This window comes from Somniosus microcephalus, unplaced genomic scaffold, assembly GCF_052327205.1.
Source record: "Somniosus microcephalus isolate GS21.2 unplaced genomic scaffold, FLI_Smic_1.0 unresolved_chr7, whole genome shotgun sequence".
NCBI classification, from domain to species: domain Eukaryota; kingdom Metazoa; phylum Chordata; class Chondrichthyes; order Squaliformes; family Somniosidae; genus Somniosus; species Somniosus microcephalus.
Window position 1 is genome coordinate 11,523,710 of NW_028225185.1, and position 17,262 is coordinate 11,540,971.

The 17,262-nt window shown below is 52.9% G+C and overlaps 1 protein-coding gene across 1 annotated transcript in view; it reads right to left on the bottom strand.

Annotated features, from left to right (window-relative positions):
• Positions 1 to 17,262, bottom strand: part of LOC147086534 (unconventional myosin-Ie-like) — a 72,231-nt gene that overhangs the window by 36,124 nt on the left and 18,845 nt on the right. Inside the window, exons 2-4 of the mRNA XM_085978267.1 lie at positions 14,678 to 14,815; positions 10,597 to 10,686; positions 5,211 to 5,305 (exon numbers count right to left, since the gene is read on the bottom strand). Coding sequence (XP_085834393.1) covers positions 5,211 to 5,305; positions 10,597 to 10,686; positions 14,678 to 14,815 — 323 coding nt within the window. The remainder of the gene's footprint in view (positions 1 to 5,210; positions 5,306 to 10,596; positions 10,687 to 14,677; positions 14,816 to 17,262) is intronic.

Consider the following 17,262-nt stretch of genomic DNA (forward strand, 5'->3'; position numbering starts at 1 on the left):
CCTGGGGGAGGCGGTTTGAAGAAATCCTCACACAAACACCAAAGTCACGGGCCATCTTTTTGCTGTAATCCTCCACCAATCAAATTAATTCGTACAAAATGGGAACGTGGGAAAATGGGAGACAGGCCAGGAAAGGGTTAGCGACACAGAGTCAGGTAACCAGGGTACACAGGGCCTACAGGCCTGGCCTGGCGTCACCATGACGCTGGTCCATATCTGCAAATCAGAGATAATAGCAAGAGGTTCAGCATTTTATTTTCTTTCTCTTCCCTGCCCCCGCTCCGCCGTCACACCCAAAAAAAGTTAAACGGCAAACACTGCAGCAACTCGCCAAGGCTTCTTCGGCAGCACCTCCCAAACCCGCGACCTCTTCCACCTAGAAGGACAAGGGCAGCAGGCGCGTGGGAACACCACCACCTCCAAGTTCCCCTCCGAGTCACACACACCATCCTGGCTTGGAAATATATCGTCGTTCCTTCATCGTCACTGGGTCAAAATCCTGGAACTCCCTCCCTAACAGCACTGTGGGAGCACCTTCACCACACGGACTGCAGCGGTTCAAGAAGGCGGCTCACCACCACCTTCTCAAGGGCAATTTGGGGATGGGCTATAAATGCCGGCCTCGCCCACATCCCGAGAATGAATTAATGTTCCTTTAAAAAAATATGTAGCGAGGCTTCCAAAACAGTCGCAGACCTCACTCAGCCTTCTTGAACTTGTGTTTGGCCTACAAAGCAGGCTTTGCATAGTTCCCAGATGACTCCCTCTGTCCTTATAACCAAAACCATCTAGACGGGGCTCCGGGGAAGAGGAGCGGTCTAGCCGGGGCTCCGGGGAAGAGGAGCGGTCTAGCCGGGGCTCCGGGGAAGAGGAGCGGTCTAGCCGGGGCTCCGGGGAAGAGGAGCGGTCTAGCCGGGGCTCCGGGGAAGAGGAGCGGTCTAGCCGGGGCTCCGGGGAAGAGGAGCGGTCTAGCCGGGGCTCCGGGGAAGGGGAGCGGTCTAGCCGGGGCTCCGGGGTAGGGGAGCGGTCTAGCCGGGGCTCCGGGGAAGGGGAGCGGTCTAGCCGGGGCTCCGGGGAAGAGGAGCGGTCTAGCCGGGGCTCCGGGGAAGAGGAGCGGTCTAGCCGGGGCTCCGGGGAAGAGGAACGGTCTAGCCGGGGCTCCGGGGAAGAGGAACAGTCTGTTGTCAGGGAATGTCTGGGAGGACAGGCCATTGCTCGTTCCAATCCTGCTGCACAGTTGCCGAAGCCTGTTTGAACAGGCCGCCTCTGCTCAGTTAGCAGGAATGCAGCCCGTGCACCTCACCGCCCAGCAGCTCGTCCTCCACCATCAGTGTGGCAACTCGGCTTTAACTGTTCCCTCACTGAGGCAGCCCAGGAATGTTTTAAGGCATTAAAAGGCATGACGGTGGATAGGCAATGACTAACATTTAAGGAACGAATGCATGAATTGCAACAGTTATACATTCCTTTCTGGCGCAAAAACACAAGAGGAAAAGCGGCCCAACCACGACTAACAAAAGAAATTAAGGACAGAATTAGATCCAAAGAGGAACCATATAAAGTTGCCAGAAAATGTAGCAAGCCTGAGGATTGGGAGCAGTTTAGAGTTCAGCAAAAAAGGACCAAGAGATTGATTAAGAGGGGAAAAAGAGTGCGAGAGTAAACTTGCAAGGAACATAAAAGCGGATTGTAAAAGCTTCTACATGTAAGTAAAAAGAAAAAGATTAGTGAAGTCAAATGTAGGTCCCTTACAGTCAGAAACGGGAGAATTTATAATGGGGAACAAGGAAATGGCAGAGCAATTAAACAAATACTTTGGTTCTGTCTTCACGGAAGAGGACACAGATAACTTCCCTGAAATGCTAGTGAACCAAGGCCTAGAAATTCAGGTGGCTGCGCCACTCGTTAGCGCCTTAAGAGGGCGCTAAGTGGGTCGCAAGCCACTGGCCACGCCTCCCGCCAAATTCAGCGGGACGCTAATGGTGGCGCTAGCCGTTAGCGTTGCGCCGCTACCGATGACGTCATCGGTGTGCGCAGCGCCCCGCTGACGCCCCAGCCGCGATATTAGGAAGCGCCCCCTGCTTTACCGCCGGACGCTATGTGCGACCGGTTCAGGGGGGCCTACCTGCGGCGGTAGAGGCGCTAATTAAAGGAGAGGTGCGGGGCGGCCATCTTTGTTGTTGGCCGCCTGCCAGCACCTCTCTGCGCTCCCGTCCCCGACCTCCTGAAACCCCCCCAACCCCTGCCGGAGTGCCGACTGCGTTCCAAGAGCCCGGCACTTCTCATCGGTGCCGGGCTCTTTTGCCGGCACTCGCGATCCTCGGGGGCCCAGCTGGGCCCCAAATCGCACTGAACAAGGCCCCTCCCCTTTAAGAAGGGGAGGAAGGCCCGCAGTACCGCAGCACGACGTGCCACAGCACGTTGCACAATGATATTTAGCTGCAGCGCCCCAAGAGGGATGCAAGGCGCCTCCAGTAGCGCTGCTCTTCCCTTTGGGGCGCTCCAACTGAATTTCCGGCGGGCGGCCGCGAATGCTTCCGGGGCGCTACTTTTAGCGCCCTGGCGAGGCTGGCTTTGGGGCGCTACTGAATTTCTAGGCCCAAGAGTCCAGTGAGGAGGAGTAATTAAAGGAAATTAGTAAAAAAAGAGAGTGCTGGAGAAATTAATGGGACTGAAAGCTGATAAATCCCCAGGGCCTGATAATCTACATCCCAGCCATCTTCCAAAATTCTATAGATTATGGAACAGTTCCTGCAGATTGGAGGGTGGCAAATATAACCCCACTATTTAAAAAAGGGGGGAGAGAGAAAACAGGGAACTACAGACCGGTTAGCCTAACATCAGTAGTAGGGAAAATGCTAGAGTCTATTATGAAGGATGTGATAACTGGACACTTAGAAAATATCAACGGGATTAGACAAAGTCAACATAGATTTATGAAAGGGAAATCGTGTTTGACAAACCTACTGGAGTTTTTTGAGGATGTAACTGGTACAATAGATAAGGGAGAACCAGTGGATGTGGTGTATTTGGACTTTCAGAAGGCCTTTGATAAAGTCCCACATAAGAGATTAGTGTGTAAAATGAAAGCACCTGGGATTGGGGGTAATATACTGGCATGGATTGAAAATTGTTTAACAGACAGGAAACAGAGAGTAGGAATAAATGGGTCTTTTTCGGGGTGGCAGGCGGTGACTAGTGGGGTACCGCAGGGATCAGTGCTTGGGCCCCAGCTATTCACAATATATATCAATGATTTGGATGAGGGAACCAAATGTAATATTTCCAATTTTGCTGATGACACGAAACTAGGTGGGATTGTGAGTTGTGAGGAGGATGCAAAGAGGCTTCAAGGTGATTTAGACAAGTTGAGTGAGTGGGCAAATACATGGCTGATGCAGTATAACGTGGATAAATGTGAAGTTATCCACTTCGGTAGGAAAAACAGAAAGGCAGAGTATTATTTAAATGGTGATAGATTGGGAAATGATGTACAGAGGGACCTGGGTGTCCTTGTACACCAGTCACTGAAAGCAAACATGCAGGTGCAGCAAGCAGTTAGGAAGGTAAATGGTATGTTGGCCTTCATTGCAAGAGGATTTGAGTACAGGAGCAAGGATGTCTTACTACAGTTATACAGGGCCTTGGTGAGACCACACCTGGAGTACTGTGTGCAGTTTTGGTCTCCTTACCTAAGGAAGGATATACTTGCCATAGAGGGAGTGCAGCGAAGGTTCACCAGACTGATTCCTGGGATGGGGGGATTGTCGTATGAGGAGAGATTGGGTCGACTAGGCCTGTATTCACTAGAGTTTAGAAGAATGAGAGGGGATCTCATTGAAACGTATAAAATTCTGACAGGGCTAGACAGACTGGATGCAGGGAGGATGTTTCCCTTGGCTGGGGAGTCTAGAACGAGGGGTCACAGTCTCAGGATACGGGGTAGGACATTTAGGACAGAGATGAGGAGAAATTTCTTCACTCAGAGGGTGGTGAACCTGTGGAATTCTCTACCACAGAAGGCTGTGGAGGCCGAGTCACTGAATATATTGAAGCAGGAGATGGAAAGATTTCTAGACACAAAAGGCATCGGGGGGTATGGGGAGAGAGCGGGAATATGGTATTGAGATAGAGGATCAGCCATGATCAGATTGAATGGCGGAGCAGGCTCGAGGGGCCGAATGGCCGACTCCTGCTCCTATTCTTCTATGTTTCTATACGAGACCCGCGCAGCGCTCGTGAAGAATGGGAGGGGGAGAACAGGCCACTTTAGGCCCATCACTACTCACACCCGGCCCAGCCCCCAGTGCTACCTCATGCAGCAGCTCCCCCAACCCTCCGGGATGGCTCACTCCCGGCGAGGGAAAGGTACAGAGAAGGAAACCTGTGGGCAGCCCTGGGATCCAGAGACACCCGCCAGAGCTCAACACTTCAGAACCTGAATTGTAACTCTCGTAATCGAGAAAGGGAGGGGGGGAAGGAGGAGTAGAGGGCTTGGGAGGCGGAAAGGATGGGAGGAGAGGGGGAGGGGAGAAGTAGGAAGTATGAGCAGGAGGGGAGGAGAGAGGAGTGGAGGGGGGGTGAAGAGGGATGGGGAGGAGCGAGGGAGGGAGGAGCGAGGGGGAGGGAGGAGCGAGGAGGAAGGAGCAGCGAGGGAGGGGGGCGCGAGGGAGGGGGGCGCGAGGGAGGGGGGCGCGAGGGAGGGGGCGAGGGAGGGGGCGCGAGGGAGGGGGGCGCGAGGGAGGGAGGAGCGAAAGGGGGGAGAAGGAGCGAGGGGGGAGAAGGAGCGAGGGAGAAGGAGGAGGGAGAAGGAGGAGGGAGAAGGAGGAGGGAGAGGGAGGAGGGAGGGAGGAGCGAGGGAGGAGGAGCGATGGAGGAGGAGCGAGGGCGGGAGGAGCGAGGGAGTGAGGAGTGAGGGAGGGAGGGAGGAGGAGGGAGGGGGAAGGTGCGAGGAGCGAGGGAGGGAAGAGAGAGAAGGAGGAGGGAGAAGGAGCGAGGGAGTGAGGAGTGAGGGAGAAGGAGCGAGGGAGGGAGGGAGGAGGAGGGAGGGGGAAGGTGCGAGGAGCGAGGGGGCGAGCGGGGGAGGGCGCGCGCGGGGGAGGAGCGCGAGAGGGGGAGGAGCGAGCGCGGGGGAGAGCGAGCGGTGGAGGAGGCGAGCGGTGGAGGAGGCGAGCGGGGGAGGGGGTGAGCGGGGGAGAGAGCGATCTTACCTGATGATGACACACTGGTTCTCCATATCGATGATCATGTTACGGTACATGTTGTCCGCCAGAGCGTAGATGTGAGGTGGATTTTCATACTGAGCCTGTGGGCGCAAACACACATCCCGTTACCGAACCCTCGCCCAAACACAACAACAAACCAGGCGGCCGGGCTGGGAGAGCGAAGCTTCAAACACCCACCACGGCAAGTGGTGAAATGGATTGGCAGAATCACCTGGGGTGGGAGGGAAACGATGGAGGGGAACTTTCTTTTTTAAAAGAGAGGAAGATTCCGCCCGCTGCATTACCCTAACCTCAGCAGAAACCACAGCAGAGTGGGAACGGGCCGCGAGAAAATTCACCCCCCTCTGCCAAAACCCAACTAATGTCCTCCAGGGAAAGGAATCTGCCTCCTCTACCTGGTCTGGCTCCTACCAAACGCTATCCGGTTGACTTTTAATGGCCCCCAGAGCCACTCAGTTGTCAAGTCAATGAATGGGGTTGGCCAATGAATGCAGCCTCGCTGTCTCTGTAACCTCCCCCAGCCCTACAACCCTCCGAGATCTCTGCGCTCCTCCAATTCTGGCCTCTCGCGCATCCCCTGATTTCCATCACTCCACCACTGGCGACCGCGCCAGGGCCCCGAGCTCTGGAATTCCCTCCCTAAACCTCTCCGCCTCTCTCTCCTCATTTAAGACGCTCCTTAAAACCGACCAAGATTTTGGTCACCTGTCCGAATACCTCATGTGGCTCGGTGTCAAATTTTGTCTGATAATCGCTCCAGTGACGTTTTACTACGTTAAAGGCGCTGTATAAATGCAGGTTGTTGTTGTTGCCGTCATCACCCGCATTTCAACAAACCCCTCCCCCCCGCTCCCAAAAGTCACACCTTGGACTAACCCCCCGGGGACTCTCAAACTTCCCCGTCCTTTCCTCTCCCGAAGACTCGGCACATTACAAGACCCGACGACCCTTCGAGAAAGGTACTTGGGTGGCTGTGTAACACTTTGGGACATCTCAAGGGTCGTGAAACGCGCTGCAGGAATGCAAGTTCATTCGTTCCTTATTAAATCGAGTAAACGGGGGAAGAGGAGGAGAACGAGGGAAGCGACTAGTTCGGGGTGCGTCCTATTTTCGGCAGCGAGGATTGTCAAAGCCTCGGAGAGGGTGCGGAGGAGATTTACCAGAACGGTCCCAGGGGGATGAGGGACTTCAGTTATTGTGGAGAGAGACTGGAGAAGCTGGGGTTGTTCTCCTTAGAGCAGAGAAGGTTAAGGGGAGATTGACCAGAATGGTACCAGGGATGAGGGACTTCAGTTATTGTGGAGAGAGACTGGAGAAGCTGGGATTGTTCTCCTCAGAGCAGAGAAGGTTAAGAGGAGATTTAATCGAGGCGTTCAAAATCACAAAGGGGTTTTGATGGAGTAAATTAGGAGAAACTGTTCCCAGTGGCAGGAGGGTCGGTAACCAGAGGACACAGATTTAAGATAATCGGCAAAAGAACCAGAGGGGGAGATGAGGAGAATGTTTTAACGCAGCGAGTTGTTGTGATCTGGAATGCGCTGCCTGAAAGGGCGGTGGAAGCAGATTCAATAGTAACTTTCAAAAGGGGAAATTGGGTAAATACTGGAAGGGGAAAAATTCACAGGGCTGTGGGGAAAGAGCAGGGGGGAAGTGGGACTAATTGGAGAGCTCTTTCAAAGAGCCGGCACAGGCACGATGGGCCGAATGGCCTCCTCCTGTGCGGTCGGATTCTACGATGGCAGTGCCCGGGGAGGAATTAATATAAAAGGGGTTCCCTTTCACCGCTCGGAGGGTGTCTGCTCCACTGAACACCAGGTGGAGCTGTGAAATTAGAGAGACAGGCCGCATCAGGATAAGGTGTCTAATCAGGAACTATCAGCCTCCGCCCTGTACAGAAGCCAAACCCCTTAACAATCAAAAAAACCAAAGGGATCGAGTTACAGGTCCTCCTGAGCTGAAATCTAACTGGCCCGGCCTGATTACTGGGCCCGAGCCAGTGACTCAATCCTCAGCCGAACCCAGAAGCCACTTAAGCGGAGGGCCCTGCATTAAAAGGCAGGACTGGTTAAATATTTACCAGGGACCAGGTTACATCCTTTCTGCTGATTAGATCCGAGGGTGAAGCCAGCCAGTGAAACAAAAAGCTACAAGCCTTCAAAAAGAAAGTCTCGCATTTCGACCGCGCCTTTCACCACCTCAGGACGTCCCAAAGCGCTTTACAGCCAATGAAGTACTTTTTTTTGAAGTGTGGTCACTGTTGTAATGTAGGAAAACGCAGCAGCCAATTTGCGCACAGCAAGCTCCCACAAACAGCAATGTGATAATGACCAGATCATCTGTTTTTTAGTGATGTTGGTTGAGGGATAAATATTGGCCCCAGGACACCGGGGAGAACTCCCCCTGCTCTTCTTCCAATAGTGGCTGTGGGATCTTTTACGTCCACCCGAGGGGGCAGACGGGGCCTCGGTTTAACGTCTCATCTGAAAGACGGCACCTCCAGACAGTGCGGTGCTCCCTCAGTACTGCCCCTCCGACAGTGCGGCGCTCCCTCAGTACCGCCCCTCCGACAGTGCGGCGCTCCCTCAGTACCGCCCCTCCGACAGTGCGGCGCTCCCTCAGTGCCGCCCCTCCGACAGTGCGGCGCTCCCTCAGTACCGCCCCTCCGACAGTGCGGCGCTCCCTCAGTACTGCCCCTCCGACAGTGCGGCTCTCCCTCAGTACCGCCCCTCCGACAGTGCGGCGCTCCCTCAGTACCGCCCCTCCGACAGTGCGGCGCTCCCTCAGTACTGCCCCTCCGACAGTGCGGCGCTCCCTCAGTACCGCCCCTCCGACAGTGCGGCGCTCCCTCAGTACCGCCCCTCCGACAGTGCGACGCTCCCTCAGTACTGCCCCTCCGACAGTGCGGCGCTCCCTCAGTATCGCCCCTCCGACAGTGCGGCGCTCCCTCAGTACTGCCCCTCCGACAGTGTGGCGCTCCCTCAGTACTGCCCCTCCGACAGTGCGGCCCTCCCTCAGTACTGCCCCTCCGACAGTGCGGCGCTCCCTCAGTACCGCACTGGGAGTGTCGGCCTGGATTATGGGCTCGAGTCTCTGGAGTGGGACTCGAATCCATAACCTTCTGACTCAGAGGCGAGAGAGAGAGAGAGAGAGAGTGCTGCCCACCGAGCCACGGCGGACAAAATAAACATAATAAAGTAAAGATGATGGCCTGCCCAGGTTCTCGGTCTGTGTGCCCATCTTAGCCTGGGGGCGGAAAACCATTCAGGGTTCCTGCTCCTGATCACTAACTAACGCCCTTTGAGTTACAGAATCTTACAGCACAGGAGGAGGCCAGTTGGCCCATCGTGCCTGTGCCGGCTCTTTGAAAGAGCTCTCCAATTAGTCCCACTCCCCTTTGCCCTTTCCCCACAGCCCTGTGAATTTCTCAAGTATTTATCCAATTCCCTTTTGAAAGTCACTATTGAATCTGCTTCCACCGCCCTTTCAGGCAGCGCATTCCAGATCGCAACAACTCGCTGCGTTAAAAGAAAATTCTTATTTCCAAGGTATGGACAAGGCGATCATTTATTGTCTATCTCCAGTTGCTATGGTGAGAGCCAATGAAATGGTCTCCATATTTCAAACAGGATTTAGCAGCGCTGGAGAATTCAGGGAATTAGCGAGAGTCTATCCACCGCCCCTTGACATTCAACGGCATTACCATCACCGAATCCCCCACCATCAACATCCTGGGGGTCACCATTGACCAGAAACTTAACTGGACCAGCCACATAAATACTGTGGCAACAAGAGCAGGTCAGAGGCTGGGTATTCTGTGGTGAATGTCTCACCACCTGACTCCCCAAAGCCTTTCCACCATCTACAAGGCACAAGTCAGGAGTGTGATGGAATACTCCCCACTTGCCTGGATGAGTGCAGCTCCAACAACACTCAAGAAGCTCGACACCATCCAGGACAAAGCAGCCCGCTTGATCAGCACCCCGTCCACCACCTTAAACATTCACTCCCTCCACCACCGGCGCACCGTGGCTGCAGTGTGTACCATCTACAAGATGCACTGCAGCAACTCGCCAAGGCTTCTTCGGCAGCACCTCCCAAACCCACGACCTCCACCACCTAGAAGGACAAGGGCAGCAGGCGCATGGGAACACCACCACCTCCCAAGTTCCCCTCCGAGTCACACACACCATCCCGACTTGGAAATATATCGGGCCGTTCCTTCATCGTCGCTGGGTCAAAATCCCGGAACTCCCTCCCTAACAGCACTGTGGGAGCACCTTCACCACACGGACTGCAGCGGTTCAAGAAGGCGGCTCACCACCACCTTCTCAAGGGGCAATTAGGGATGGCATTGCCAGCGACGCCCACATCCCATAAATGATTTTTTTTAAAAGGTGCATAACAGATTTACAAGGGTGATACCAGAACTGAGCGATTATACCCATCAGGAAAGATTGAACAGGCTGGGGGCTCGTTCCTCTAGAAGAGAGAAGGCTGAGGGGGGCGACCTGAGCGAGGTCTTGAAGATTATGAAGGGGTTCGATTGGGTAGACGTAGAGAAGATGTTTCCACTTGTGGGGGAGACCAGAACTGGGGGCCGTCAATATAAGAGAGTCACTAATAAATCCAATAAGCTGTAAGCAAAGATCATAGATTGAAAATCATTGGTAGAAGATGCCGAGGGGAGATGAGGAGACATGTTTTCACTCAGAGAGAGCTGTCCATCGATAATTTTAAAAGGGGGTCGGACGGGTCCTTGAGGATGAGGAACTCGCAGGGTTACGGACAAAAAGCGGGGGGGGGGGTGGGGTGGGACTCAGCACGATGGCCGAATGGCCTCCTTCTGTGCTGTAAGGGTCGATGATTCTACGATGTGCATGTCTGGCTCAGGTACTGCCTCCAGGGAAAGAAAGAAAAAATCTTGCATTTCTCCAGCGCATTTCAGCACCTCAGGACGTCCCAAAGCGCTTTACAGCCAATGAAGTACTCAGTCTCAGGATAAGAGGTCGGCCATTTAGGGCTGAAATGAGGAGGAATTTCTTCACTCAGAGGGCGGTGAATCTTTGGAATTCTCTGCCCCAGAGGGCTGTGGAGGCTCAGTCGTTGAGTATATTCAAGGCTGCGATCGAGAGATTTTCGGACTCTCGGGGAATCGAGGGATATGGGGATCGGGCGGGAAAGTGGAGTTGAGGTCGATGATCAGCAATGATCTTATTGAATGGCGGAGCAGGCTCAAGGGGCCGAATGGCCGACTCCTGCTCCTAATTCTTATGTTCTTATGGCCAGGACACCGGAGACAACTGGATAGCAACATTCTGCCCTCATTCGTAAAAAAATAACCATTATATTCAAGGTTAAAAATGAGACTTACCGCCCCTTGGTACAGTTCTACCTCCCGATCAGTGAAGTACGGCATCTGTTTGAAGGGGTTGATGGAGATGAGCACAGGGCCAATGTACGTCTGCATTTCAGGGATTCAAGGATCAACCGGAAGGATTTGGATCTGATCTCATTGAGGTTCCCTTTCTCCCGCACCCCCCCTCATGCCCTGAGCTCTTCCACAGTGCCCACTGCACGCTGAGAGAGGGGTAGACCATGCTCAGAGGCAGCGCACCAATCGCAGACATTGGAAATATCTCCCGCCCAGATCATGACATCCGAGTACTGCAGGGAACTATCCCGTGCCCCCTACACACACCATCACCAGTGTTATACAGTGACAGACCTGTTCTCACCAGTACTGTACCCCAATGTTATAGTGACAGACCTGTACCCACCAGTACTGTACCCCAGTGTTATACAGTGACAGACCTGTACCCACCAGTACTGTACCCCAGTGTTATACAGTGACAGACCAGTACCCACCAGTACTGTACCCCAGTGTTATACAGTGACAGACCTGTTCTCACCAGTACTGTACCCCAGTGTTATACAGTGACAGACCTGTACCCACCAGTACTGTACCCCAGTGTTATACAGTGACAGACCTGTACCCACCAGTACTGTACCCCAGTGTTATACAGTGACAGACCTGTACCCACCAGTACTGTACCCTAGTGTTATACATTGACAGACCTGTACCCACCAGTACTGTACCCCAGTGTTATACAGTGACAGACCTGTTCTCACCAGTACTGTACCCCAGTGTTATACAGTGACAGACCTGTACCCACCAGTACTGTACCCCAGTGTTATACAGTGACAGACCTGTAACCACCAGTACTGTACCCCAGTGTTATACAGTGACAGATCTGTACCCACCAGTACTGTACCCCAGTGTTATACAGTGACAGACCTGTACCCACCAGTACTGTACCCGTGTTATACAGTGACAGACCTGTACCCACCAGTACAGTACCCCAGTGTCATACAGTGACAGACCTGTACCCACCAGTACTGTACCCCAGTGTTAGTGACAGACCTGTACCCACCAGTACTGTACCCCAGTGTTAGTGACAGACCTGTACCCACCAGTACTGTACCCCAGTGTTAGTGACAGACCTGTTCTCACCAGCACTGTACCCCAGTCTTATACAGTGACAGACCTGTACCCACCAGTACTGTACCCGTGTTATACAGTGACAGACCTGTACCCACCAGTACTGTACCCCAGTGTTATACAGTGACAGACCTGTACCCACCAGTACTGTACCCCAATGTTATACAGTGACAGACCTGTACCCACCAGTACTGTACCCCAGTGTTATACAGTGACAGGCCTGTACCCACCAGTACTGTACCCTAGTGTTATACAGTGACAGACCTGTACCCACCAGCACTATACCCCAGTGTTATACAGTGACAGACCGGTACCCAGCGGTACTGTACCCCAGTGTTATACAGTGACATACCTGTGCCCACCAGTACTGTACCCCAGTGTTATACAGTGACAGGCCTGTACCCACCAGTACTGTACCCCAGTGTTATACAGTGACAGACCTGTACCCACCAGTACTGTACCCTAGTGTTACACAGTGACAGGCCTGTACCCACCAGCACTGTACCCCAGTGTTATACATTGACAGACCTGTTCTCACCAGTACTGTACCCCAGTGTTAGTGACAGGCCTGTACCCACCAGTACTGTATCCCAGTGTTATACAGTGACAGACCTTTACCCACCAGTACTGTACCCCAGTGTTATACAGTGACAGACCTGTACCCACCAGTACTGTATCCCAGTGTTATACAGTGACAGACCTGTACCCACCAGTACTGTACCCCAGTGTTATACAGTGACAGGCCTGTACCCACCAGTACTGTACCCCAGTGTTATATATTGACAGACCTGTTCTCACCAGTACTGTACCCCAGTGTTATACAGTGACAGACCTGTACCCACCAGTACTGTATCCCAGTGTTATACAGTGACAGACCTGTACCCACCAGTACTGTACCCCAGTGTCATACAGTGACAGACCTGTACCCACCAGTACTGTACCCCAGTGTTAGTGACAGACCTGTAGCCACCAGTACTGTACCCCAGTGTTATACAGTGACAGACCTGTACCCACCAGTACTGTACCCCAGTGTTATACAGTGACAGGCCTGTACCCACCAGTATTGTACCCCAGTGCTATACAGTGACAGACCTGTACCCACCAGTACTGTATCCCAGTGTTATAGTGACAGACCTTTACCCACCAGTACTGTACCCCAGTGTTATACAGTGACAGGCCTGTACCCACCAGTACTGTACCCCAGTGTTATACAGTGACAGACCTTTACCCACCAGTACTGTGCCCGTGTTATAGTGACAGACTTGTACCCACCAGTACTGTACCCATGTTATACAGTGACAGACCTGTATCCACCAGTACTGTACCCCAGTGTTATAGTGACAGACCTGTACCCACCAGTACTGTACCCGTGTTATATAGTGACAGACTTGTACCCACCAGTACTGTACCTGTGTTAGTGACAGACCTGTATCCACCAGTACTGTACCCCAGTGTTATAGTGACAGACCTGTACCCACCAGTACTGTACCCCAGTGTTATACAGTGACAGACCTGTACCCACCAGTACTGTACCCCAGTGTTATACAGTGACAGACCTGTACCCACCAGTACTGTACCTGTGTTAGTGACAGACCTGTATCCACCAGTACTGTACCACAGTGTTATAGTGACAGACCTGTACCCACCAGTACTGTACCCGTGTTATATAGTGACAGACTTGTACCCACCAGTACTGTACCCCAGTGTTATAGTGACAGACCTGTACCCACCAGTACTGTACCCGTGTTGTACAGTGACAGACCTGTACCCACCAGTACTGTACCTCTGTGTTATACAGCGACAGACCTGTACCCACCAATACTTCACCCAAGTGTTATACAGTGACAGACCTGTACCCACCAGTACTGTACCCCAGTGTTATACAGTGACAGACCTGTGCCCACCAGTACTGTACCCCAGTGTTATACAGTGACAGACCTGTACCCACCAGTACTGTACCCGTGTTATACAGTAACAGACATGTACCCACCAGTACTGTACCCCGTTAGTGACAGACCTGAACCCACCAGTACTGTATCCAGTGTTATACAGTAACAGACCTGTACCCACCAGTACTGTACCCCAGTGTTAGTGACAGACCTGAACCCACCAGTACTGTACCCGTGTTATACAGTGACAGACCTGTACCCACCAATACTGTACCCGTGTTATAGTGACAGACCTGTACCCACCAGTACTGTACCCGTGTTATACAGTGAGAGACCTGTACCCAATACTGTACCCGTGTTATAGTGACAGACCTGTACCCACCAGTACTGTACCCGTGTTATACAGTGACAGACCTGTACCCACCAGTACTGTACCCGTGTTATACAGTGACAGACCTGTACCCACCAGTACTGTACCCATGTTATACAGTGACAGACCTGTACCCACCCGCATTGTACCCCAGTGTTATACAGTGACAGACCTGTACCCACCAGTACTGTACCCCAGTGTTATACAGTGACAGACCTGTACCCACCCGCATTGTACCCCAGTGTTATACAGTGACAGACCTGTACCCACCCGCATTGTACCCCAGTGTTATACAGTGACAGACCTGTACCCACCAGTACTGTACCCCAGTGTTATACAGAGGTTATTGTTGGTTGAGAAATAAATATTAACCCCAGTGTTATACTCCCCTGCTCTTCCAATAGTGGCCGTGGGATCTTTCATGTCCACCCGAGAGGGCAGACAAGGCCTCGGTTTAATGTCTCGTCCGAAAGACGGCCCCTCCGACTATGGGCTCAAGTCTCTGGAGTGGGGGGGGGCGGCGGGGGGGCTCGAACACCACGACTTTCTGACCCAGAGGTGAGAGAGAGTGAGCGCAGGAGGTGAAAGGTTAACGTTTTCCTCTCACCACCCGCCACGTCCACACCTGACCTTGCATTTGCCCCCCCCACCCCGGGAGGTGAAAGGTCAGGCTCGCGCCAGGGGTAAAGGATACGAAGATGTAGTCGTCCATATAGCGCTTCCTGAGGTTGTCGACAATGGCCTCCTCTGTGATCTTGGACAGCAGCACCATGTCGTCCACGCCACTGTGCTTGACGTTCTGCGCCTGCCAATGATATCGCTCCTTGCTGCCCTGTGCAGATCAGAAAAGGAGTCCCTTCAGTCATTACCTCATAACATCTACAACAACATCAACTTCTATTTATATAGCGCCTTTAATGTAGTAAAACGTCCCAGGGCGCGTCACAGGAGCGATTATCAGACAAAAATTGACACCGAGCCACATAAGGAGATATTAGGGCAGGTGACCAAAAGCTTGGCCAAAGAGGTCGGTCTTAAGGGAGGAGAGAGAGGGGGTTTGGGGAACTCTTTTCAAACGGGTAACGGCCATTCCGCCCCTCGAGCCCGTCCCTCCATTCAATGAGGTCAGGGCTGATCTGTATCCTAACTCCATCTCCCCGCCTTGGTTCCCTGTCCCTTCATCCCCTCACCCAATGAAAATCTATCAACCTTAGTTTGGAAACTTCCAATTGGACCCCCCCAGCCTCAACAGCTTTTTGGGGGAAAGAGTTCCAGATTTCCACCACCCTTTGTGTGAAGAAGTGCTTCCTGACATCACCCCTGAACGGCCTGGCTCTAATTTTAAGGTGACGCCCCCCCTTGTTCTGGACTCCCTCCACCAGAGGAAATAGTTTCTCTCTCTCTACCCGATCAACTCCTTTAATCGTCTTCAACACCTCGATTAGATCACCCCTTAATCTTCTAAACTCGAGGGAATACAAGCCCAGTTTATGCAACCTGTCCTCGGAATTTAACCCTTTTAGCCCCCCGGGTATCATTCTGGTGAATCTGTGCTGCTCCCCCCCTCCGAGGCCAAGATCGGCCCCTCGAGCCTGCTCCGCCATTCAATAAGATCATGGCTGATCTGATCTTGGCCTCCGCTCCACTTCCCTGCCCGCTCCCCATAACCCTCGACTCCCTTATCGTTCAAAAATCTGTCTGTCTCCACCTTAAATATATTCAATGACTCCGCCTCCAGAGCTCTCTGGGGAAGAGAATTCCAAAGATTCACGACCCTCCGAGAAGAAATTCCTCCTCATCTCCGTCTTAAATGGGTGACCCCTTATTCTGAAATTATGCCCCCGAGTTCTAGATTTCCTCACGAGGGGAAACATCCTCTCAGCATCCACCCGATCAAGCCCCCTCAGAATCCTATATGTTTCAATAAGATCACCTCTCATTCTTCTGAACTCCAATGAGTATAGGCCCAACCTGCTCAACCTTTCTTCATAAGTCAACCCCCTCATCTCAGGAATCAACCCAGATGGTCAAGATGGCGTCCGTGGCGGTTGCAGGGTAAGCGCTCTCCCCAAGTCGGTCGGCCCACTCCCGCTACAGACGCTGTGCATCGGCGCTGATGAGTTCGGCGAGGAGGCAGCAGAAGCAGCGATGGAGGCCACGACGAGCCGCTGTAGCACGGCGGCCGGCAGCTCCTCGGCGGGAGGCTCGGAGGTCGAACCGGTAGGAGGGGAGGCGGCCAGCGGACCGAGGGCGGGGAAAAGCAGGCCCTGGAAGGTCGGACACCGCGGGAAGCTCGGAGGTCAGACCGGGTGGAAGGAGAGCCAGGGAGAAGCAGGCCCCGGGGACGTCGGTACCACGGCGGCTGAAGATTGTCGGGCAGGAGTGCGGGAAAGGCTGAGCACGGCGAGAGCGGACCCTATTGTGATGGCGCCGATGAAGATGGCTGCCGTCCTTGCGGGCTCCGTGCGTACCAGGCAGCTAAGTGTCCTTTGCTGCTTGGTGCGCTCGGCTCGTTAAGAAAAAAGCATTTCACTGACTGGATTTCACTTGTTGTATTTGGTTATGTGACAAATAAAATTGAAATTGAAAATTGAATCGTCTCTGAACTGCCTCCAATGCAAGTATATCCTTCCTTAAATAAGGAGACCAAAACTGTACGCAGTGCTCCAGGTGTGGTCTCACCAATACCCTGTAAAGTTGTAGCAGGACTTCCCTACTTTTATACTCCATCCCCCTTGCAATAAAGGCCAACATTCCATTTGCCTTCCTAATTACTCGCTGTACCTGCACGCTAACTTTTGTGATTGCGGGGCCCAGAACTGACCCAAGTTACTCCAAATGGGGTCCGACCAAGGCTCTGTACAACTGAAGCATCACTGCCTCCTTATTGTATTCCAGGTCCCTTGAGATAGGAAGGACCGATTTCCCTTGGCAGAGAGGTCAATAACCAGGGGGGCAGAGATTGAAAGTAATTGGTAGAAGGATTAGCGTTTCCTAACCTCTATCCTGAACGGCATGGCTCGGATTTTAAGGTTCTGTCCCCTTGTTCTGGACTCCCTCGCCAGCAGAAAGAGTCTCTCTCGATCTACCCCCATCAATTCCTTTCAAAATCCTAAAAACCTCAATGAAATCACCCCTTAACCTTTTATATTCCAGGGAACACAAGCCTAGCTTATGTAATCTCTCCTCATAATCTAACCCTCGGAGCCCTAACGATCTGGTGAACTTGCGTGGCTCTCCTTCAATTCAATTCAATTCAATTTTATTTGTCATATATGC